Here is a 24394-nt window from a genome sequence, read left to right on the forward strand (position 1 = left end):
TTGTGTTGTTGCTTGCGGCGGATGGATATGTTCAGGTGACACCTTCACGGCCGCCGGGACTTGTTGTCTAAGTAGTGAGTGTGTGTGCAGGTTTGAAAACAGAAGCTGCAGCTCCGAGACAATGAGGACGAGACACAGGAGGAGACTTCACCTGAGGATGAAAACCAGGAGAGGGCCTGGAGTCATGAGCTCTCTCTATCTCTCATCAACACCATCAGAAGCAGGGAGGTGTCTGATCAGATTCAGATTTATTTAGCTGCAGGGCATTGGACCATGTACACAGAGGGGGGAGCATCACATGGAGAGACTGAAGCAACTGAGGTTGAATAAACCAAAGTCCTCCAAGATGCTCGGAACGATCCACCTTCCAAATGTGTTGCCTGGAAAATGTGTTTGCTGCAGTCTGCATGAGGTGAAGACTGTGGTTCAGGGGGTGGAGCGAGTCGTCCATGGATGAGAGGATGGATGGAAGGTTGGGTGGATGGATAGATGAATGGATGGAAGGTTGGGTGTATGGATAGATGAATGGATGGAAGGTTGGGTGTATGGATGATGGATGGATGAGTGGATAGATGGGTGGATGAAGAGATGTGTTTTAAAGTAAGCTCTATAAGTAATAAGCTCTATAAGCTCTTTATATGCTATACACAACACAACACAACACACCACAACAACCAAATCTGAAATCTGTCCACATAGAGCTCTATTGATCCTAAACATATATATGTCACTTTGTAGATAACCTCAAACATTGAGGATCAAATATTAACAAAACACAAGGTTCCAGTTTGAGTTTTTGAAGATTTTACCTCATTATTTTATCAAAAGTCTAAATTAGCTGGTTTGTGTTTCCGTTCATCTGAAGGTAATTGAACATGTTTGTCTTTATCATACAGCAGAGAGGCAGACAGGAAACGTGAAGAGAGCGAGAGTGCGAGAGAGAGAACACAGCTCTACATTTAATGTAGACATTGTGGTTATGTGGTATCATCGTAGGCCACTAGACCGTCGAGTCTCTAACACGTTTCACATGTTTGTAAAGAGTCTTCCTCTAAAGCTGACATTTTAAAAACAGGGCAGAAGATTCACGATATAAAATATTGACAGTGCAGGATAAAATCAACACGGCTCAGTATTCTTGGTCCATGTCGTCGTTTTCAGAATCAAGGTCCGCTTCACCCAGCTCCTTGTAATCCTTCTCCAGACAGGCCAGGTCCTCTCTGGCCTCTAAAAACTCCCCCTCCTCCATGCCCTCACCCACATACCAGTGGACGAATGCACGCTTGGCGAACATGAGATCGAACTTGTGGTCAAGTCGAGACCAGGCCTCCGCGATGGCAGTGGTGTTGCTCAGCATGCACACGGCTCTCTGGACTTTGGCCAGGTCTCCACCAGGAACTGCAGTCGGAGGTTGGTAGTTAATGCCGACCTGTTGAAATAAAGAGAGTGATCAGAAGGATAAAGAAGCTGTGATTAAAACATTCACTTTCTGTGGCGAAGCATATTGCAGCATTGCTTCCCCATCAAGTTCAACTTTGACTCGCAATACTGGCTTTGCATTCGTGTTGATCTTTCACAGTGATACTCACCTTGAAACCAGTGGGGCACCAATTGACAAACTGAACGGATCTTCTGGTTTTTACACTTGCGATGGCCGTGTTAACATCCTTGGGGACGACATCGCCTCGGTACAGCAGGCAGCAGGCCATGTACTTTCCACGACGAGGATCACACTTGACCATCTGATTGGTCGGCTCGAAGCAGGCGTTCGTGATCTCGGACACGCTCAGCTGCTCGTGGTTCGCCTTCTCAGCAGAGATTATGGGCGAGTAGGTAACCAGGGGGAAGTGGATTCGTGGAAATGGCACCAGGTTGGTCTGGAACTCCATGAGATCGACATTAAGGGCGCCATCGAAACGAAGAGAGGCGGTGATGGAGGAAACAATCTGACCAATCAATCTGTTGAGGTTGATGTAGCCAGGACTGTCGATCTCCATGTTGCGGCGACATATGTCGTAGATGGCCTCGTTGTCCACCATGAAGGCGCAGTCGGAGTGCTCTAAGGTGGTGTGGGTGGTCAGGATGGCATTGTAGGGCTCCACCACAGCTGTAGAAATCTGGGGAGCTGGGTAGACGGCAAACTCCAACTTTGATTTCTTGCCGTAGTCGACAGACAGACGCTCCATCAGCAGCGAGGTGAAGCCGGAGCCGGTGCCGCCTCCGAAGCTGTGGAAGACGAGGAACCCCTGCAGGCCGGAGCACTGGTCCGTCTGATGAGAAGAAACACAGAAAGTCTCCATTGACTTCAAGTGGTTAGAAATGATCCTTTTATGAAAGATGTATTAACCTAATGAGAATTATCATCTTATAATCAAGATCACCCAAAGAGAACCCTTTTAAATTCGGCACAAAAGTTAACTTGGACTCAGTATCAAACTGAACTTGTTATCATCACAAACCATTTTACGAATGCGCTGCATGACGTCATCGATGATTTCTTTCCCGACAGTGTAATGACCACGAGCGTAGTTGTTGGCTGCGTCTTCCTTTCCAGAGATCAGCTGCTCAGGGTGGAACAGATTTCTGTACTTTCCTACTCGCACTTCATCTGAAATCAAAGATGGTGTTCACAAACGTCAGTGAGATGAACGGCCGCTTGGTTTAACTTGACTTCATTTTACAAAAGTAAACATCCAATGATTTTAAAGGTTAAGCCATAAAAATCTATATTTTTGAACACTTAATATTAACGACCTAATTCACAGTATGATGTACTTGATAATCCTGTACTATGTTTTGTCAGGCTCCATACACGGAGGGCTTCACTGAAACAATATTTATAATACAGTCATATTTAACCATATTTATTTTTCGTTGTACAAATCGAAGGTACATATTGTAAAATGGCTTTCACCGAGCCACAATCAATGAATCACTCATTCAGGTATTAACTTGCTATTTATTCAACACACCTCTGTAATTGTTTGCCACATTGAAATAAAATGGAAATGAGCCACCAATGCACTTGTTGCCTGGAAACCAGTGGCTTGGATCACATGAGCAGTTACTGAGCCTGCATGAGCCGTGAGGACGGAGACGCTTTAACAATAGATTCACACAACCACACACGCAGGAGGAAGGGATGGTGATAAAAGGCAGAGATAAGCAGAATAAAAACAAACACGAGCGCTCACCAACCACTGTGGGCTCCAGGTCGACAAAGACGGCTCGTGGAACATGACGCCCGAAACTGCCAGGGTTGAAGAAAGTGTTGAATTGTTCTTCTCCGGAGTTCGGTTCTGCAGGACCCTCCAGGGGGACGCCATCAGGACTGATGCCGTGCTCCAGGCAGAAGAGCTCCCAGCAGGCGTTTCCTGTCTGAACACCTGCCTGGCCCACGTGGATGGAGATGCACTCTCTCTGTGCACAAGTGATGGAGGCAGAAGTTAAGATGAAGGTCACAACAGTCTTAAAGGCACAAAGTACGTCAGTAAAACCAACATAATGGGGTTTTTCATTGTGGACACACAAAAAATAATGATTTATTTGCAAGGACAGACAACAAGGAGGCTTTCTACAATATATTTCTGCATTTGTGATATCACGTGTATGGAAATCCTGTCTTTTCCCACATGGAAGATTTAAACGTTTGGTTTATTTAATTGGTTCATAGGTTGGAAATGTAGGCGTGTGAAACATGAAGTTCAAGATGCTCGAATTGAAAAAGTCACATTTTGTTGGAAAACTTCAAAAATGTAAAAAAATTACACTAAAATTTAAATAGAAACATTTTAAGCAGAATGGAATCAGCCAGAAATTAAGTTTTTGAAGACATGTAGGAAATTAAATGAATAAATTCAGACAGATGGTTTTCAAAGTACAATATTTGATTTCATTATTATAGTGATGTTGTAATTATTGTATATTTGTCAAACATTCTAATTATTATGCTCTTTGTGGGGGGGCTTCCATAAATCTGCTCAATATGCAATGCAAATACAAAGTCTGATGATAAACTGCACTGTGATTGATTTTTCTAATCGCTAAGTGTCAACATAAGTCAATAACAGGACGGGCTCGTTTCATCACTTTACTGTAGCGTTTTCCAAGTTCTCTCAACAATCGTGTTTCAACAAGTTGAGAATTTCAGCTTTTGTTCTCGCTGGAGGGAGAACGTCCCCCAAGATGATTTTTTGCTGTTGAGTGACATTTGTATAATATGGGTGGATTAAAGTTTGGAACATGACAGCTTCCAAAAACTCTGGAAACTCTTGAGAGCCTTTTTAAATGCAGAGCAGTTTAAGATTTAATATGAGGCTAATGATAAAGCTTTGAGCTCCACTTGTTGGTGGTCTGAAATAAACAGCCTGTCAGTGATTGTAAACTCATAAAACTGGAACAGACTAATAGCCTGTAGGGACATTATTTAACTTTAAGATTCAAGATTTGCATGTTTACACAATCAGCAGCTCCTTTAACATCAGATACATCCCGTCGAGTCTTGAGAAAGTTTTGTAGATGGATAAAATCCAAAATTTCAGAAAATGCTAAATGCATAATTTAATAATAACATCTTACCATGATGCTCCAGATGATGAAAGCTGTTTTAGATATGTGAAGTTTAGCGTGTGTCAGCCAGGCTCCGGACAGACATGTAATTCCTGTGCAGTGTCCCGGGACGAGTGAAGTGTGTCTCAGTCAACACAGAGCTGCTCTGTTCCTCCTGCTGCCAGGCGCCCTTTATACCTGCAGACAGTGACGAGGCTGTTTCAAGCTTCAGACGACTGAAGAGGGTGAAGGCAGATGGAGGGAGGGAGGGAGGGAGGGAGGGAAGATGGATTTTCTCTCACATGAAGCAAGTTACATTTAAAATGTTGGTTGACTCCGTTGTTTGCCTGCTGATTGATGCCAGATCTTTTAACACCAAACTTTATTTTCAAGTTTTCAACTTTCAATGTGTGATAATGTTGTTTTTATCTTAAGTTTGTATTTTAGTCAATATTTAAAATCTTTGAGTTTCAGTGAAAAGTGCTATTCAAATAAAAAACACAGGTGTAATCAAATCTGATTCCATTCAGCAGGAAAAGATTTTGTACTTTCAGCTGTTTTTTGTCTCCACCGACGTCTGAGGGAAACATCCGAGTCTTTAGCTGCTAATCGCTTCACAAACGTCATCAGCTAGTTTCCAACTGTGTCGTTCTGTTGTCAGAGACACGTTGAACTGAAAGTCAGTTAAACTGCAGATTCAGATTACAACAATCTGTTAATCACAAGTGTTTGTTTCACATTCTTGTTGATGAATATTGAACAGCCAGTTACGTAAAGTACAGCTGATTGTAAGTGTTGGGACAAATTAAAAGTTGGATGACGGAGCCAGATGAAGAGTTAAGTTCAGCGCTAGAGAGACAGTAATGAAAGAGCCGATACAGATATTTCGCAAAATGATTAACTTTATTTAAAAAAGACTTCATTGGAGAATGAAAGCAGTAATTTGCTGACATGTGGACATTCAGTTTTTACTGATGTTAAAATGAACATATTAAGTTATATAGTGATTAAAAATGCATCCAGCCCGAACATGGCTGGAAGGTTCCTCATGTTTGCTCTGTGGATTTGGAAGCAAAGGAGGATTTTTCTTACCAGTGACACCACTGACTCTGCAGAAGACGTGTGAAGCCAGTTTACAGCGATTTGTCCTGCTGCGTCAGATGAGTTTAGATGTACCACAGATAAAACGCATTTGTTTCTCAGTGTTTATTCACTTCCCAGGTAACAGTGATGTCAAGACTACATGGACCTGTCCGAGTTCATAAGCTGAGTAAAAAAAGAAAACACAAATCACATGCACTTCATACTGTGATTTTTCAGTTGTGCCAAACAGAGGGACAAAATAATCAACTGGTACAATTCAGTCATTTTCTAAAACAATATTCATCTCTAAATATATATTCTGAGAGCGACAATAAGTAATAAACCTTTAGTAATAAAGTGATTTGAATCTAAAAGCACTGTTTACAGGTAGAATTACAAAAAGAGTTGAATTATCGACCCATTCATGACCTTGAGCACGCGTGAGGATGAGCCAATGCACTGTCGCGGAAGTCTAATGTGAGGCAACATGAATGTTCACGGTTTGATGGAGGCCAAAGTCGTAAGGCAAATAGCAGCAGCTGGAGTCTAACTGTGCTCCAACGTCTTATGTGTTTCTTGTGATGAGTAGAAATATATTGCACTTTGAAGACAGACTGAAAAAATAATCTCACAGGTTAAGACGAGAACCACCGATGAGTGTCATGCAAGTGGCGATGGGCTCCTCTGAGGCCTCTTTTCAGGTGAAGTCGACCACGGCGAAGGTGAAGCTCTGTTGCACAATCCAACTAGTGAAGGGATAACTGTTCAGTGGAGGCGGAGTCCCAAACTGTTGCTCTTCTTTATTTGTTTACTGGCGAACAAGCGTCTCCCTTTGTGGCTCTGTTTTAGTGGCATTTTAGCAAAGTCTAGCTGCCCGTCCTCCCGCCTGCTTTTCCTCTTGTGGCTCTTGTCCTAAGCAAAGATCACTTTTCTCGTAGAACACAGACGCCGGCGTCGCACCGCTGCGTCGCCATTGAGGTGACGACTTCCCAGGAGTCGATGACCGGGTCGTAACATTCGATGCTGCTGAGAAGTGAGTTCCCATCGTATCTAGAGAAAGATAAAAGAGAAACTGAGAGTTTAAACCACAACAATCAACACTGTTCCACAAAGTGATTATTAAACTGTGACTAGCCTGCATCAGCCTGAACACAAGCTCCATCAAAACTTAATCTAATATTATGTGTATCATGGAATCTGCATCAATACATTTATTCATTTAGCAGCTTTTTTCAGAAGCCACTTACAAGTGTACCCTACAGACCTTTAGTACCAACATCGGACAGAAACTCTTTAAACACTGAACGTTACTCAGATAAACTATAAAACTTGTCTGATAACAGAAATGTACTCTGAGGGCGCACACCTCCGCCAGAGCTAATCCCATATGTCGCTATGTCAAAGCAGTGTGTAGCGCTATTTGTTTGCGTTCTTGTGCTATTGTCTAGAAAGAACTTGTCTTTCACATATATATTATATTTGTTGTACGGTAGAGAACTTTACTGACACTATGGAAAGTTTGAAGTAGTTTATACTAAAGACACAAACCAAACTGACTGATGGGTACAGGAAGATGAAAAAAAAATATTGGAAAAGGTTTCAAAGAAATATCAAGTTGACAGTTAACTGGTTTGTAAAACAAAAATCAAATCATATCACTTTATATATTCAATATACTTAACCATCAGCTTGATACCTGATTACTCAAGCATCACAGTCAAACCTGCTTCATTTGATCCTTTAGGGCCGGGAGCAACTTTACTGATTGATCAACTTGATGCTACATGTTAACGACTATTTGTGCAGACTAAAAAAACCCCGGACTAAGAAAAAACAAAAAGGGGTGAGAAGCTGCGCTGGAGAGGGCGTGTTGCTTCAGGTCCTGGTGAAACTTTGAAATATAATGAAGTCCAGTTTCAACAACAGATCCATGAGTTTTAAAGATCAAAAGGAAAAACATGTCACAATGAAACAGGATCTGGAAACAATTCTGGAAATGTATGTTATTTACTTCTTAATATCTGTATGGGCATTAACTCAGATTAACAGAATTGAATTGTGCACAGAGCTCGATAATAAAGCAATTTTTATGTTATTGTGAGAAGTGTTTAGAATTTACAAATCGTTATGAAACTGTGGCAGGACAAATTAGACTGTAGCGGGACATCACAGTCTCTGTAAACCCAAAGAGAAAAGAACAAAAGACGCTTTTTCTTACCCAGCAATGGCATAGAGACGTCCTCGCAGAACAGTAGCTCCTACGTAACATCGAGGAGTAGTCATGCTGGCTACAGTGGTCCAGTAGTCTGTTCTGATGTTGTAGACCTCAACGGAGTCGAGGTGTGAAACGCCATCGAAGCCTCCCACCACGTAGATGTGGTCATTGAGTAACGCCACACCCGCCCCTGGAAACAGGACACAAGTCTCAGATGATCAGCGGTGATATTTCACCTTTCGGTTTCTGTTGTCTCACCTACCTGACCTCTTGGTGGCCATGGGTGTAACACTTGTCCAGTGGCCAGTGTGTGGGTCATACCGCTCCACTGAGTTCAGGATGTTCAGTCCATCGTATCCGCCTGTGAGGAGATGTTAGGGCAACGACTGATTTGTCCATTAAGAGAAAAACGATTAGCAATTATCTGTTTTAAATTGCTCCTTTAATGGAATATGTATAATATTGCTGGTTGACGTTTGTGTGTGACTCTTAATATAACATAGTGTTGAGAGACTGTGGCAGCATGTCAAAGCCTAATTTGTCCCACCACAGGTTCAACACTTGAAGAAGAATGTGTTTTCACACTCATAATAATAAATGATCTCTAAATTAGTGTTTTGCGTTTCTTTGTATTAGTGTGTGCAGAGCTCTTTGCCTCACTTTACCCTAGTTCACTCTTCCACTCCTCTCCAGTGTATTTGCCCTGACAGTGTCTGAACCTGCCATTTGTGGTTTTTGGGTGCCTCAGTATGTGAGGGAAACTTTCCCAACAGGACAGGTGTGGTCTCATAATCAAGAAACTCTTATATTTTTAGATTTGACTTAAAAGTACAGTGAGTAGAATTTTGTGATATCTAGTGTTGAAGTTACATGTTGCAGCTGAACACCCCTCACCTCACCCTCTCCTTCCAAACATGAAAAAGAAACTGTGGTAAACTTCAGTTGTTGTAAAAACTCAAAAGTTGTTTAGTTCGTTCAGTCTGGACTAATGTAAAAAAACATGGCGGCCTCTGTAGAGAGGGGCCCCTCGATGTAAATATAAAGTATTTAAATATAAAGGACCTTTTCTGGGGTAAAGAAAACTACAATTCATACAATTTAGATGAAACGAACATTATTCTACATTAAATATCTGCCAATAGTTCCCTTTCACCTAAATCTTACACACTGGACCTTTAATCTACTATTATCATTTGTTGCTTCTCTTTCCTACTACAGGATTGTTCCTCCATACCTAGACAGTATATAAGTCCACTGGCCACCACCAGACCAGCTCCTTCTCTCGCTGTCTGCATATCTCCCAGCATGCTCCACTGGTCAATGTTTGGGTCATACCGCTCCATGCTGGTATGACGCCGGCTTCCATCGAAACCTCCAGCAACATAGATCATGTCTGTCAAAAGGTCGAAAAGAGAGAATCTGTAATGTTCTGGTTGACTGCGAGAGAAGAAAACGTTCAGACAGGATTTCACAGGTCATTCAGCACGAAGCTCCCTCACCTCCAAGTGTTGTGGCCCCTGCGAGGCCACGACGCACGTTCATGGTGGCGACGGTGTACCAAACACCATCCTCGTCCGCTGTGTAGTCCAGGCACTCCACGGAACTGAGCCTCGACCGTCCGTCGTAGCCTCCGATCACATAAACCCGATCGTGGAGAGACACTGTGGCAACGTAACGCCTTTTCCGTGCAATGTTCTGTTTAAGACACGTCAGTTAGTTACAGATAAATCCACTCAGACAATAACAAAAACCAAATATCTCACTCTCTCTCTTTTTCAATACTTACAGGAAGGAAGCTCCATTCTTGTGTTTTTGGATCATATTTCTCAACTACGTCTATCGGTGACTGTTGGCTGCCAAACCCTCCAATAACCAACAGGACTTCTTTGGCACCTGAAAATAATAATAATAATAATAATATATTATTTTTGTAGCACTTTTAACAATGCTCAGAGACATTATACAGGATTACAAAAAACATCTACAAAAAAAGAAGGAAAAAGATTATAACCATAAATCCCTTTTCCCATTAACAAAAGAGAGCATTTAACAAAATATGCATAAAGCTAAATAACAGTTCTCACCTAATCTGGCTTGTGTGCGTGGGCCCTGCATTTCACTCCTCAGCTCCGGCCGCAAGTGGAATTTCTTGGCCTCATCCACAAGGTCTCGACACGGCAGACTACATCGAATGAGGGGCTGAGCCGTGTCAAAACACGCTTAATTATGAATGTAAGTGCAATAAATACATCAACAGATACTCTTTTACTGGAAGCTTGGTGTATGATTGCACAAAAGCCCTGCAGTGTGTCGGCCGGCTCACCTCGGCATCAATGACATCCGTGATGTAACGCGGGGTCAGCAGCGGCAATCGTACAAACTCAAGCATGTCTGACAGATACGGCTCTCGCTCTTTTCGGTTGTGTTTGACCCAGTTTAACACGGCTTCAAATACCGGCTCCTCCGAGTCCACCTGCAGACACACAACATACACAATGAGAAGAATTACAGCTGCTCTAAAGACATAAATCCTCATGACGATTTGACAAAACTCCAGTTAAAGATGTAGCGCCTAATTGATTAGTAATGCAACGACTGCACCAACGCTGTTAACATGTAAATGTTCATATTAATGCGTAACAGTGAGACAGTGCAGTCTGCCGAGGGTAGAGGAAGCCACAGTTTCAGTCCATGGCTGTGATTTACATGTAGGGTCTGGTTTTATTGTTAAAACAACAAAAATGACAGGAAGAGCGATGAGAAAGAATTGATGATCTTTAATCATTGTGTGTTAATAACTGTGTTTTCACAAAGCAAGGCATGCGGTTTGGGAATAGGAATTTCCTGAGCATCACGGTGAACTTAAGTCAGGTTTTCTTCTCTGCAATTTCATTGTCAGTCCAATGCGCGAACGTGAGTGGAATTGAAGGGCGACACACCGGCTGAGATTACAGCAGGTTGGTACTTGCCGTTCTCTTTTTGCAGGTGTTTGAAAGACAATATGAAAGCTGTGAACGTAAACTCACACCATATAAGTGGAGACATTATCCAGGAATTATACACCAGTTTTAAACATTACAGTTGCACACAGATGTATTGGTGAGCGGATGTGACATTGCTACAGACTGGATTCAGGTAATTCAAATAACCAAATGAAGTTATTCACAATATTCAGTGACAACAACAACCTCCACTATACACTTGAGACCAAAATGTGGAAAAGCTGATCAACACATCAACTTTTCTTACCTGAATTTCGTCACATTTTATGAGCTTTTCCACTTCAGTCTGGCTGAGCAGCATGAACTCCTCATGCTGCACCACCTCGGAGAAATGCTTTTGGGAAAAAAGCTCCGCGGCCTGCATCAGGTCGAGGCAATTGTGAGTTTCGGCAAAGTCACGAATGCCCAGACAGTTGGAAGGATCAAGCTGACTCTCCAAAAAATCACAACATGCTCTTTTCACCCCTGAGGAAAACAAATGCACATTTTTACATAGACACGTGTATCATTTAAATACAGATGATGAATTAATTTAAAGTTTTTGCTCAAAATAAAAAATTTGCAAATAATAATTATAACAGTTTTTGCTAGAGGTCTGGTAAACACAACAAAGAAAGACCAGTAGCCTTCAATCGGATAACATTCTATAACAAAACATTTCTTTAAAGGCAACGGGACTTGCTCATTTGAGACTTAATGTAAGGCCTATAAACCCTTCTAAGGCCTTTTTGAGGAGCTGAATTTATTGGTAAATAACACTTTTCTATGACCTGCAAATTACCCTGTCGCTGTACTTTATTAGCTGGCTTAAGCTGGTTCGCCAAAACCCACCTTTAAGCTGCAGCAGACACGCTGCTGGGAGCAGTTCTTGTACGTTCTCCACTGTGACCAGCACCGTCTCCGTGTAGACAAAGTCCAAGAGGATCTCCATAGTCGAAGCAGTGAGCCCTTGGATGTCGACGAAAGATTTCCCCTTCTCTGCCAACTGCAGAGCCACAACAACACAGATCCTCAGGTGCAATAACAAGAAACGTGCCATTAAGGATTGTCTTATGAACAGAGGATTAGAAAGTATTTTTTCCTGAGAGTTTCAAGACATATGTAATATGTTTAGTACAGAAGATGCAAATAATTTGATATATGTATTTGATAGCATTGAGTCCTCAACAACTTAAGAGTTTTAGTTTTACCTCACTGGTGAACATGGCACAAAAGTAGTCACTGCAGGCAGCCAAGACAATACGGTGAGCTGGAAAATCTGTGTTCTCCACTCTCAGAGTGATATCGCAGAGTGTGTTGCTCTTGCGAAGTGAGTTCATTGCGTTGAGGATGGACTTGGCGTGGGAATTGGTCATGATGTCTTTGGGAGCCATGCTGCCTCGAAGGTCTCTCGAGGAGCTCGAACTGCTGAAGGAATCTAAAAATAAACAGAAACGCCTGTTGACAACAACAAACCCTCACATCTTCAGCATTTGTACACACTTAATGTAGGTATGAGAGGACCCGCTCCTGATGTAAATATAAAGTATTTAGATATAAAAAGCCCATTTTAGCGTAAAGAAAACAAAAATTCGTACAATTTAGATGAAACACACCAGAGATAACATCACTTTGATTATATATAGATATAAATAGATCCCTTTAATCTGACACACTGAACCTTTAATAAAGATAATTCACTGTAGGTTACCCCCAGATCATATCAATATCTCCCACAATGTTAAAAATACCATTGGGACGTAAGTCAATGACTGAAATAGTCCTTTCTCCAGTGCTGACACTTCAGTATTACCTCAGTAACATTTGTAAAGTATTCACATTAACTGTGTTTATCGTGGTAACGTCACTAGTACCAATGCAACTTACCGTTAAAAGATCTGAACACTTTTTCCACCACTGGGAGGCAATAGCTATAGCTACACATTAGCTAGCAGCAGCCACCGACAGCTAACGCCAACGCTACACAACAACAACAACAACAACAACAGTGAAGACACAGCCGGTGGTCAGAGGAGACAACACGAGAAGCGACACACAGACACACACCGGGACTCATCGGGAGTTTTCATAATACCTGTCACTGCTGCACCGCTGGCTCAAAAACGCCTAAGTGGCTAAGTTGCTTTAGCTGCTAGCTAACGTCAGTAGCACCAAAGTGTCCCCTGTCCCCGGTTCCTGTTGTCGGGTCAGAAGCCTGCTGGGCTCCGTCTAATCCATGGTGACCTCCGCTGGGTCGCTGTGAGCGCGGCCTCCTCCACGACACACGTGTCCGCAGACTCACGCCAGCGCTCCCATGTTCTCACCGGGACGAGTTTGACTCCGCTGTTCGGTGAAGACCCTCCGCAGGTCGCATCAGCTGCTCACCGACCGCACATAAACACACCACGGTGCGTGGCTGTGCGTGGCTGTGCGTGCGTGCGCGCTCCCCGGGGCCTGACGCCAGGGATGCGCGCACCTCCATCATTTCCTTTCTGCTCCAACACTATAATCAAATTATTATTATTATTATTGTTATTTATTCATGGTGCACATAAGGAATAAAATTCAAAGTGGTACACAAACTGAAAACAATGGTTGAATATAAAAGTAAATAAGTAGTAATCGTGATAATCATAGTATCGATAAAAAGGACTCAATAACCTGGAACTACGGTGGCCGGGAGAGCTCCACACACTGCAAATGAAGAAAACGACCTCATCAACACATGCAAATACAGACACGTGCTGCAAACAGTGAAAACTACACAGGAAATGTTTCCAGGGGACCAAAAAAAGTGATGAACCTGTCTGTAGTTCAAGGCTTTGTTGAAGTTCCATCACCACTGACGAGAAGCAGACTTCAATAACCTCTCAAAGCTTTGAGCATTTTCCTTGTCTCCCTCTTTATCTCGTTAACATCTCACCAAGACTTGACTTCTTCCCCAGAGTCCTCGAGCTGTGCAGAACCAGGATCTGCTGCTGCGGCCGCATCGTGGATCGGGATGGTGGATCATAGATTGTGATCGTGGACCATAGATCATGACACTGTGATAGCCGCTGATCTTGGATCATGATCGTGGTGGCAGCCGATCTTGGATGATGATTAAAACAAGATTGCTTGATACGCCTACATGATACACAATGTGCCTCCATGATACACAATGTGCCTACATGATACACAATGTGCCTCCATGATACACAATGTGCCTACACACATTTTCTACCTTTACTGGAACCAACTCAATTCATTTGTCATTGCTGCTCTCTTCATCTTTATCGGACATTTTCTTATGTATAAATACTTCAGACATTGAGACACTTTCACAAACTGTTTCTTCTAATCCATGTTGTAAATACTGCAAGTTTGTTGATGTGATCAGTGACACGTTGTACCTGGATGACACTTGCCTCTGGACTCGGTGAGTGACGTCTGTCTCGCTTCAAGAGGTTTGTGGTGTTGCCCCAGAACATCTCAGTCCTCCCACACGCACACACACACACACAGCACTGTTGCTGTTCTGAGAATTGAAAAAGAGCATCTGTGGTCGGCCATCGTCAGTGTCAACTCTCTGCTCAGTAGCTCAGTGGCTTATACATTTATAGAACTATTGTCACATGTGACAGGTGGAAGGAGAAGTAGTTCCTTTATCAACTGGATATCATTTAGACTAGATCCTGGTGATGGGGTAGTTTCTTCCTACTGTGTAATATTTGGGATTGGAAGTATCCACACAGCCCTACAATGCTTGAAGATAAAAAATTAGTAAAATATTTAAAACAATGGCTTATGTCTCAAAACCAAAATGTTATGGTTATATTCTTACGTTTAATTTTAAACTCTCTGGATCTGGATTTGTCTGTATCAGTTAAAGGAAACCGATTATTCCTCTAATTAATTTAAAAGCTTCACCAAATGTCATACTTCTCTCTGTGAAGCTGCGTGGGGATCTATTAGGAAATTACAGATGTGAAAAAGAAAGTGATACTGTTTATCTAAAAGTGTATTTTTCCTGTTCCTTATCTGCTGCACAAACACTTCCGGTTGGACCTGTAATGTTATTCTGAGTCACACCTTGTCCCATTCAAATTTCATTCATTTGCTGAACTGTTTCCTAAATGGGTAAAGTAGTTTTTCTTCTAGAATAACAACTGAGCCAGAAGCTGTTGTTTCTACAGTGAGAGAGAACAAGTTATAAACAAAGAGACGTTTTACTTTATTTATTTCATACTTTTGGTATTTTGAGAGGATTTAGAAGTGAAAGATAGAAGCAAGAATCATCATCACGTTTTCATCTACTTCTTCTTTGAGGTTTAGCAGTAGCTGACATCCTCAGTGTTGTATTATACTGCCACTCTATGGAGCTTCTTATGTTTCAGTTTGTTCTTTAATAACTGTACAAACAAAGATGTCATGATCCACAGTCTGCATTGGATCACAGGCATCATAGTTTAGTCTAAATAGCATTGCTTTACTCCATTTGATTTACAAGTTGTTCCCTTTTAAAAAATTGTTCCAGTCCAACTACTCCTTTATTCCAATGAATGCACATGAGCAGATTAAAATTCTGTTTTACGCCCAGACAAGAATATGATGTATCTGTAAAAGAAAAGACGAATGAAAAGAAAAGAATAGAAAAGACAAAAGGATAAAAAAGAAGGGGAAAGAAAAGTAAAAATATATAAATATATATATAAATAAAATAATATAAAAGATTGGAATAAAATAAAAAATAAATGCATAAAGTAAAAATAAAATAAAAAATAAATAAAAAAAGTAAAAATAAAACAAAAAAATAAATAAATAAATAAAAAATAAAACTAAGAATAAAAAAGAACATAAAATAATAATTAAGAAATAAAAAATAAAACAAGGAATAGAAAAGAACATAAAATAATTAAAAAATCTAAAATAAAACAAAGAATCAAAAAGAACATACAAGACTAAAAAAGAATAAGAATAAAAAGGAATAAAAAATAAAACAAAGAACTTAAAAGAATAAAAAAACTCATTTATCAGTTGTTTTTTTTTTACTGTGACGACAGCAGCAGCTCGGGTGTGTGGGCGGAGCCTGCGGCGTGTTTCCGCTCTGAGGCCGAACAGACGAAGCTGATCTACGCAGGAAAATCTACCGACGAGCGGCGGAACGTTTATTTAACCCGGAGACTGAGCTCCAGACTTCACGTGTCGAATCTACCGGGAGCTCGGTATCTGCACCGAGGTTAGAGGAGGAGGAGGAGGCCGAAGAGGAAGAAGCAGCCGGAGCAGGAGGCAGCTGGACTGTCCGCTATGGAAGCCGAGTTTCGGGAAATCGATGACAACGGGAGCTGGAGCTGCGTCTACCAGGTAAGAGCTCCCGGTAAATCCCGGTGGAACCGGACCGTCCGCGGTCCCGGTCACTTCTAGGCCTTTCTACCGCAGCGTGTTTCCGCTCGGTCCGGCGGCTGAGCTCCGAGTCCGGGTTCCGCCTGCTCGACCAGTCCGATGATTGATGAGTGTGTCTGGGTCTCTACCCGAGAACCACGTCCCATCACCGGCCCGCTTCATGCTGCGGTCCCCGGTACAACGAGGCGGTTCGGGGGGTTGATTCACTGAAATACTCCGCAGTTATGGAGGAAGTAACCACAGCTTTAGTTAATGCTCCATTACTAGTAACTGACCAGCTTTACAAATGCAAAGATCAAATAACCTGTAAGAATTCTAAGTCATCATGATTATTTCCACACAAATATATAAACTATATCTTGTATCATTCATTGATAAGTTCATTGTCTATTAAAATTCAGAAAATGGTGGAAAGTGTCCACCTCTGTAATTCTTTTCAGAGTTAAGTTTGACCAACATTTCAATTTCAAACCCCAAAGATGGTTAATTATAGTTACTGAGAAACGTATTATCTTGTAAAGCTGTTCCACGATCCAGCTCATGTAGTTCATCTTCAAAAAAAAGCCCCTAAAATATTTCAGTGAAAAGGTGGAACCAGAGAATTTTATCCATCTCACTTAAAAACATAAATCCACATAATAAATGGATAAAAATGGCTGATTAATTATCTGTCAGGTGACTAATGTTTGCGGCTCCATTACTCAGGAGAATCTACTTAAAGGTAAAAGGATTCAATGCAGAGAGATGACTTATGTGACTGTTATATCATTATATATTTATCAATTACTGTCACTTGTATGAATGTTCAAGCAGCATTTTGATGCAGCTGTGGCTGAGGGGGTAGAGCGGTGGTCCTCTAAACAGCAGGTCGGCAGTGTGAATCATCTGGTGTTATTATATGTGTTACACATGTTACCCTCCCCTATTTTTCTCATGGGAAGGATCCTTTAAACTGAAAACCTCCTTATTATCTCACACATGGTTTGATGCTGTTTTAGAGCACAGAGAACAATTCATACTGCTTTAGACCTCAAATGTCACATACATGTAATGTTATGTAATTATTGTTTCATTCTGTCACAGGAGATCCGTCACCAGTCTTGTGAACTGCCATGCAAATTTGCCAAACTACCCGAAAATAAGAATCGGAATCGCTACAGAGACGTGAGCCCATGTGAGTCTTCCCTCCCCTCGATGCCTCGATGCACTTCAACAGACAGTCTTAAACATTTCATTTATTCTTTTTCAAATTACTCACTGCTCCTGGCACAGCTCTCTGCCCAGTGGTGAGTGATTCTTTGAAGGCTCTGAGTCGTAAGAGTCTCCCACAGCAGAGGGTTACACAGAGATGATGATCTCAGGCTCAAGTATCGTAATGATGACGTACGGTTAGCATTACACAATGGAGACAACTTTGCATCACTGCGAGGGACAGACTGACGCTAAACAGGATGTGACTTTCAATTTATGACTTTGGTTATTACTGCGTATTTATAAAGGTTGTGGCTGTGGTGGTGGCAGCACACGCGTGTAGAGAGGAGTGAGGTCAGCAGGAGATTAGACTGGAAATATAAGGTTTTCTTCAGACTTCAGGAAAATCAGATTTAATCCTCAGGTCAGCCGTCACCTCCTGCATGTTGTAATGATGAGTGATGGCAACTATCAGTAACTAAGTAGTGACATTGACTTTGGTTTGGATTGAGTTGTTTTTGTTGAACAGACTTTCTAAAACCAAATTTGAATAAAATTAATATTTAAGGGTTCTGTGCTCTGCTGAGTCTCTTTGTAGTTCTTGTATAAAATGCTTTCCTGTAAAGCAATGCAACACTTGAACCATGTTGTTTCCTCTTTTCACACTTAATGAACAATGCTGACTGGTTGTGCTTGAGTGGATATGAAGAAAAGATGGTGCCTCAGTTTTTAAAGTTGAAAGCTACAGACAGACGATTTCTCAGCAGCTTTGTTGTTCTGAGAGTTGCCTGTAGATTCCCTGGAGGTTGTGACATATACAAAACATTCAAATATCGTATTGACATGATTCCTCATGATTCTTTTTTTCTTCTCCTCAGTCGACCACAGCAGAATATGTCTGCAGCTGGGAGCCAACAACTACATCAATGCCAGCCTCATCACAGTAGAGGAGGCAAAGAGGAACTATATCCTCACTCAGGTAAGTGAAGAGGTGAAGGTTCAGTTCTGCTGTAGTTGAACAGTGATAATCCTCATTTATACTTTATATTAATCCAGCAAATAACTTATAATAATGAAATTGGTTGTGCTTTTCATGATAATAGAAAAAAAAAAGAACATCTGTTATCTTTGTTGGTTATAATAGAAGACTGTTTGCCAACTATAACTCTTGAGGCCGAAGTATAAATAGATAATATTGTAAAAATCATAAAGTCCTAAGCACATGAAATGTCCCCATAGCTGCATCTGATAAACCATTTATTAAATGTAGTGCACACTGCTTATAGAGGTAAAAAAGTGGGACTTGAAGTAAAATAATAATTTCCATTCAATGTTAAAACATGGATTCAATTAATTTGTTTAATCCCAGAAACATTATCAACAGCAGAAAGTACGTTTTGAAGCCTGTTAGCTTCCTGTCAGATTGGCCGTGACGTAGCCTGAGAGACGAAATGTGTGATGTTGTGATTTCACGGTAATCGTTCATTCACAGCTTCCATCACCTCATCTGGATTTGGCAGCTGGACAGTACGAGGTCTAGGTTTGTAAATCAAAGGAAAATAGGATTTTGAAAAACGAGGGAGTCAAATATACACTCCACATCCCCGGCAAAAATTTAGCTGGAGTTTAGAAAGTGATGGGACTGGAATATTCAGGCCGCACACTGAAGATTCTGTGTACTTTAAAGAATATTATGATCAATCAATTACGTAGTCCGTAAGATCAGTGCTATGACCGTACCTACTAGGTAACTTGATCCTCTGTGTCAAAACCTTTTCCACTCACTACTGGGGTCCCTCAAGGTTCCATCCTGGGTCCCCTCCTTTTGTCTCTTTACACCAACTCTCTCGGCTCTGTTATTCACTCACATGGCTTTTCCTACCACAGCTACGCAGATGACAGCCAAATAATTCTCTCTTGTCCCCAGTCTGAATCACAGGTAGCAGCACGTATCTCTGCCTGTCTGACTGACATCTCTCAGTGTATGTCCACACACCACTTAAAAATCAACCTTGACAAGACCGAGCTACTTTTCACCCAGGGAAGGGCTCTCCCACCCATGACCCTACTATCACCACTGACAACTCTGTGGAAGCCCCCGCCCAGACCACAGGGAACCCGGGTGTGACACCCTACAGTCAACTCTCTCTTACTGCCAACATTGCTGAAACAACTCGATCGTGTAGATACATGCTGCACAACATCTGGAGAACATGTCCCCTTCTCACTCAGGTTCTGGTCCAGGCTCTTGTCATATCCCTCCCCTCCTCCACTCCCATCACTTGTTACCAGTGGCTGCTCGTGTCAGCTTCAACACACTAGTATTTGCGTACCGTGCTGCGAAAGGACCGGGCCCAGTCTACATCAAGGAGGTGGTTAAACCTTTACACCCCAGCCCGTCCACTTTGCTCTGCATCTGCCGATCGGCTGCTCCCTCACTGCCAGGGAAACTTAGCCACTCAACAAAATCACGACCGTTTGCTGTCCTGGCTCCCAAATGGTGGACTGAGCTCAGGACAGCAGAGAGTCTACCCATCTTCTGTCGCAGGCTAAAGACCCATCTCTTCCAAATTCACCTTGGTTAAGAAGATGATGGTCTAATAACCATCGTCAACTCTGATGTTGAAAAAAATTAAAAGATAAATAAAGTTAGTTGCATTTATATACTGCACTTTCATGTAGCTCTCTGTAGTTTGGCTTTTTTAAAACTAATGTACTTGATTCTTGCTGCTCTGGGTTTGTACCCTCATGGTTGAATGCACTTATTGTATTGGATAAAAGCTAAATGATATGTAATGTAATTGTACAGAATAAAATCCTATATATATATACGCTACTGCTATATATACTTTTTTTTTTTTTTTCCTTTTTAGGGACCTCTTCCAAACACATGTGGCCACTTCTGGGAGATGGTGTGGGAGCAGAGGAGCCGCGGTGTGGTGATGTTGAACCGAGTCATAGAGAAAGGATCTGTAAGAAGTTTCTCCTCATATTCTAACGTAGTTTTCTGTCTGTCAAACTGTTTGTAACTTCCCTTTGTTTGCCTTCAGATCAAGTGTGCCCAGTATTGGCCATTCAGAGAAGAGAAAGATGCTATTTTTGAAGATACCAACTTCAAGCTCACCCTCATCTCAGAAGACATCAAATCTTACTACACAGTCCGTGTGCTGGAGCTGGAAAATCTGTCTGTAAGTTTTCAGTGCGTGTACAAGTTGACCTGGTTCCAAATGAGCGCAACACTTCTTTTAGCATAGGTTCACAAGTTTTCTAATCTTGAAACAACAAACAGGTGCTGATATAAACCTTGAAACAGGTTTCACTTGCTGGTGTTGTTCCTCCTGTTTGTGCTGGTCATTAAAATATCCCTTCCAAAGTTTACTGTAGTTCAGGTTATGCAGTTACAAATTCCAAAATGTGTTACATTTGAAGTAAAAGGGGGGCTGCAGGATTAGGAATTAGTCAAATCGAGTCTATCTAGTACATTTATTGAATTGGTCTTCCCTCTGATCTTTCTCTGCAGACTCAGGAGACCCGTGAGATTTTACACTTTCACTACACCACCTGGCCTGACTTCGGGGTACCAGAGTCTCCGGCCTCCTTCCTTAACTTCCTGTTCAAGGTGCGAGAGTCTGGGTGTCTGAATTCAGATGAGGGACCAGTGGTGGTTCACTGCAGCGCTGGCATCGGTCGCTCTGGGACCTTTTGTCTTGTGGACACCTGCCTCTTGTTGGTTTGTATCTTTTTTACCTTCTATATTTACATTGAGACTGAAATTACGTCACACTTTTAGAGAAGTATTACAGTAAAATTACTCTAAAACGTGGTCATCACTATTAAGTAAACAATGGAGGCAAACTCACTCTAGAACCTGTCATTTCTCAGGTATCATATTTATATCTGTTCACTGTTAAATCTAGATGTCCAAACGTAAGGAACCGTCTTCAGTTCGTATTCGCGATGTGCTGCTGGAGATGCGGCGCTATCGAATGGGCCTGATTCAGACAGCAGATCAACTTCGCTTCTCCTACCTCGCTGTCAATGAAGGTGCTAAGTACATCAAGGGAGATACATCCCTGCAGGCAAGTCTTCTTTCTACAGGGTGTATGGTAATTTGCCACGAGAAATAAAAAAACATATCATCTACTAATCTTCAGTTAATTTCAAGTATTTATGCAAATAATGAAATGGATTGTGTTTTTTTTTTTTTTTTTTTTTTGAAGGAGTCATGGAAAGAGCTGTCCAACGAGGAAGACGATCCTCCAGAGTTCACCCCTCCTCCTCCTCTTCCTCCTCCCAGAGACCCTCACAATGGCAAAATTGAGCCGTCTTTTTTCCCGGAAAATGATGAAATTGTCCGACACAAGCAGACCTGGACTTTGGGGTATTCATCCGTTTAATCTGTTTATTACTGTCAGTTTGTTTGTGTTTGAACCAGCTGTTTAGAAACCCGGAGAACAGATTTGTGCCATGCTTGATGTAGGAAAACGTGGTTAAATGAAATGCTGCACGTTGAGGACAAATCTGATCTAATGAAACAAAAAACAAATCTCTGTAAAGCTCTTTACAGGAACGTTGGAACTGTTTGTACCAGGTGTTAACATCTGTCCTGAGTGTGCAGTGCTAAGTTCAGGTCTGAAGGCACCTAAATGCCTCCTGAGATCTGATCACTCACACTGGAAAGTTCTGCTCTCTTCTACAACTGTGCTCTTCTCTGCTCTCTTACGTTCTTTTGTCATCCAGGTCCTCACCAGAGTCAGAGCTGCGAAAGAGGAACATTGCTGATGCACCGCCTCCCCCTGATCAGGCTGACCAGCTAGATGGTTACACGGTAATCCAAGAGCCGACCTCCGAGGCTCCAACCAAATCCCAGCAGCAGCGCGAGCCCGAGAATCAGGAGTCGGCCAAGGCAGCGGAGCAGCCAAAGGAAAGCCCTCCTGTGCCGGGGGCTTGGTCCCCTCTACTAGCCAACATGTGCCTGTGCACGGCGCTGGCTCTCAGTGCTTATGTCTGTTATCGGGCGTATTTCCACTGATGTCTGTCCCTCCTCCTTTCTGTTTCTCCTCCCCGTCTCTCCACTGAGAAAAGTGGACTGCGCTGGCCAATCAGCCTGCTTTGACTCTGGGTCCTCATCACCCAACCAAACCTTCTGTCAGTGTGTCATCATGGATGCTCAGGGCCTCAGTTTTTCAGGTGTGTTGAATATGTGTAAACACAGACTCAACAATACAATGACACGTTTTGCAATCAGTAGTTTGTTTTAGCTCCCTGCTCCGTGTACCAGGATGAATGGCCCATTTTACACTTTATTTACCAAATGAGTTCTTCCATTTCAATCTTTATCAATGTGTCCGTTGTGATTTCTCATTTTCCCTTAGTTCTCTTACTCAAATCATCAATCCAGATCTTTGACCAGCCTGCCTGAAAATATTCTAGTAAGGTAGACGATTTAAAAACATTCTTGAGTTCTGGGTCAATTTTAAATGGTGTGTATTTGTATACACACAGAGCATCTCCTTGCAGTACTTTCTCGATCATACATCGCTCATACACTGCCGGCACAGCAGTCGGGCCCTTCTGATTCGTGGGCAACCCCCTTCTACCTCCTAAGCCCCAGCCGCCCATTAAACCTGTAAAATAAGGTGAAGTGTGTAAAAGTAAGACGGAGCGAATCCTGTTTCCACTAGATAAGAGATGCATGCTGGGATGGGCACTGAATTGTTATCTGCCCTCAGTTGTGGGCTGCAGGAGACTGGTCCGCTCAGTGAGAAGTATTAATACATTTACAGGACATTAAATGTGAGATATGTATCCGAGGTGTTCTTCTCTCCCTGGTAGCTCAACAGTGACACAGACTGGTAAACAGTCTGTGTTAATAAAGCAGCTTTCTAGTCTTGATGACCACTCAAAGAGCTTCACCTTTTCACACACTCATTCATACAGTGCATCTATGTGCAGCCCTTTCTCTCTCACACACCACTCACACTGTCGCCACAGCCATCTTTCAACATTTAGGGTTCAGTACCTTGCCCAAGGACACTTGTGGAATAGGGAAAACTGGGATCGAACTGCCAACCTTCTGCTTAGAGGACAATACGCTCTTCCCCCTTGAACAGAACGACTCTGAAAACAAAATGGTGCAGGAAGAGGGTGATATGTGACTATTTCCATTTGCCTGGCATTCTTTAATTGACACTGGAATGATATAGACATCTTAAGATGTTTGGGTTTTTTTTAGTTTTTTTTTTAAAGGTCGACACCTTTTCCTCCTTTTTCAGTCAGTGGATAAAAATGTGTGGAGGATTTTCACAGCAAGAGAATGTGTAACATAACCTGAAAGCAGCTGATGCATGTAATCGAATGTCAGACACAAAGTAGCTCACGCCTGTTTCGCCAGCAATACAAACCCTTAATAACGTGTCACCCTTTATGTTAACGAAGTCAGTGTCACAGGTAACCGAGGATTTTGAACAAACCAAAAATCAAACACCAGCACAGGGATGAAAACAATACACTGTAGTAATAATCTGTTGCATCGTGGCGCAGCCCCGAGCTGCCAATGTTTTGTATGATTATGTTCTTTTAAAGCATGCTGCATTTGTGAATCAACAGGTTTGTCCTAAGAAGAGATTAGTTGAGCTGCTAGCATTGAGTTTAATTTGTGACTCGCCAGAGTTCAGTGCTTGAGTCTGACAGCTGTACCTTCCTTTAGAATGTATGAATGTCCCGTCCGAGGACAAACCCTTATTATTAGATTATATATTTTTTTCAAATCAGGTTTCAGTGTGCTGAGTTGTTTTTTTGTTTTTTTTTCTGCTTTAGCAAGGGATGAAATCTCAGCACCTGTGCAGCCATTGCACCAGGTTTTCCTGTTTTTCTACACTTACGCTGAGCTTAAAAACATGTATTTTTTTATTTACATTTGTTGTTTTACTTTTTAAATAAAAATTAAAAAATCTACAGATTTACTTTGTTGTTTTTTGGGATCAAAGTTGCG

At 41.9% G+C, this 24394-nt stretch overlaps 3 protein-coding genes across 4 annotated transcripts; 1 reads left to right on the forward strand and 2 right to left on the reverse strand.

Moving 5' to 3' along the window:
• Positions 1-229: 229 nt before the first annotated feature.
• Positions 230-4785, reverse strand: tuba5 (tubulin alpha 5). The gene is made up of 5 exons (XM_069526771.1): positions 4579-4785; positions 3195-3420; positions 2460-2608; positions 1590-2270; positions 230-1429 (listed from the first exon to the last, which is right to left on the reverse strand). Exons 1-5 carry the CDS (start codon positions 4579-4581, stop codon positions 1130-1132), a joined length of 1359 nt encoding a protein of 452 aa, XP_069382872.1. The 5' UTR covers positions 4582-4785; the 3' UTR covers positions 230-1129.
• Positions 4786-5432: 647 nt separating this feature from the next.
• On the reverse strand, positions 5433-13358 carry LOC109640598 (kelch-like family member 12). 2 transcript variants are annotated; one of them, XM_020104684.2, is made up of 13 exons: positions 12923-13358; positions 12715-12807; positions 12039-12265; positions 11680-11833; positions 11096-11313; positions 10170-10319; positions 9931-10045; positions 9633-9739; positions 9346-9541; positions 9081-9239; positions 8109-8207; positions 7850-8036; positions 5433-6681 (listed from the first exon to the last, which is right to left on the reverse strand). In XM_020104684.2, exons 2-13 carry the CDS (start codon positions 12770-12772, stop codon positions 6555-6557), a joined length of 1797 nt encoding a protein of 598 aa, XP_019960243.1. In that variant the 5' UTR covers positions 12773-12807; positions 12923-13358; the 3' UTR covers positions 5433-6554. The 2 variants fall into 2 exon arrangements, with proteins under 2 accessions (XP_019960243.1, XP_019960244.1); XM_020104685.2 differs by lacking the exon at positions 12715-12807.
• Positions 13359-15222: 1864 nt separating this feature from the next.
• ptpn1 (protein tyrosine phosphatase non-receptor type 1) lies at positions 15223-24357 on the forward strand. The gene is made up of 9 exons (XM_020104728.2): positions 15223-16170; positions 17293-17383; positions 18279-18379; positions 20274-20372; positions 20451-20588; positions 20921-21130; positions 21318-21479; positions 21621-21781; positions 22141-24357. Exons 1-9 carry the CDS (start codon positions 16114-16116, stop codon positions 22430-22432), a joined length of 1311 nt encoding a protein of 436 aa, XP_019960287.2. The 5' UTR covers positions 15223-16113; the 3' UTR covers positions 22433-24357.
• The last annotated feature ends 37 nt before the right edge of the window (positions 24358-24394 follow it).

Source organism: Paralichthys olivaceus, chromosome 6 (genome assembly GCF_024713975.1).
Source record: "Paralichthys olivaceus isolate ysfri-2021 chromosome 6, ASM2471397v2, whole genome shotgun sequence".
NCBI lineage: Eukaryota > Metazoa > Chordata > Actinopteri > Pleuronectiformes > Paralichthyidae > Paralichthys > Paralichthys olivaceus.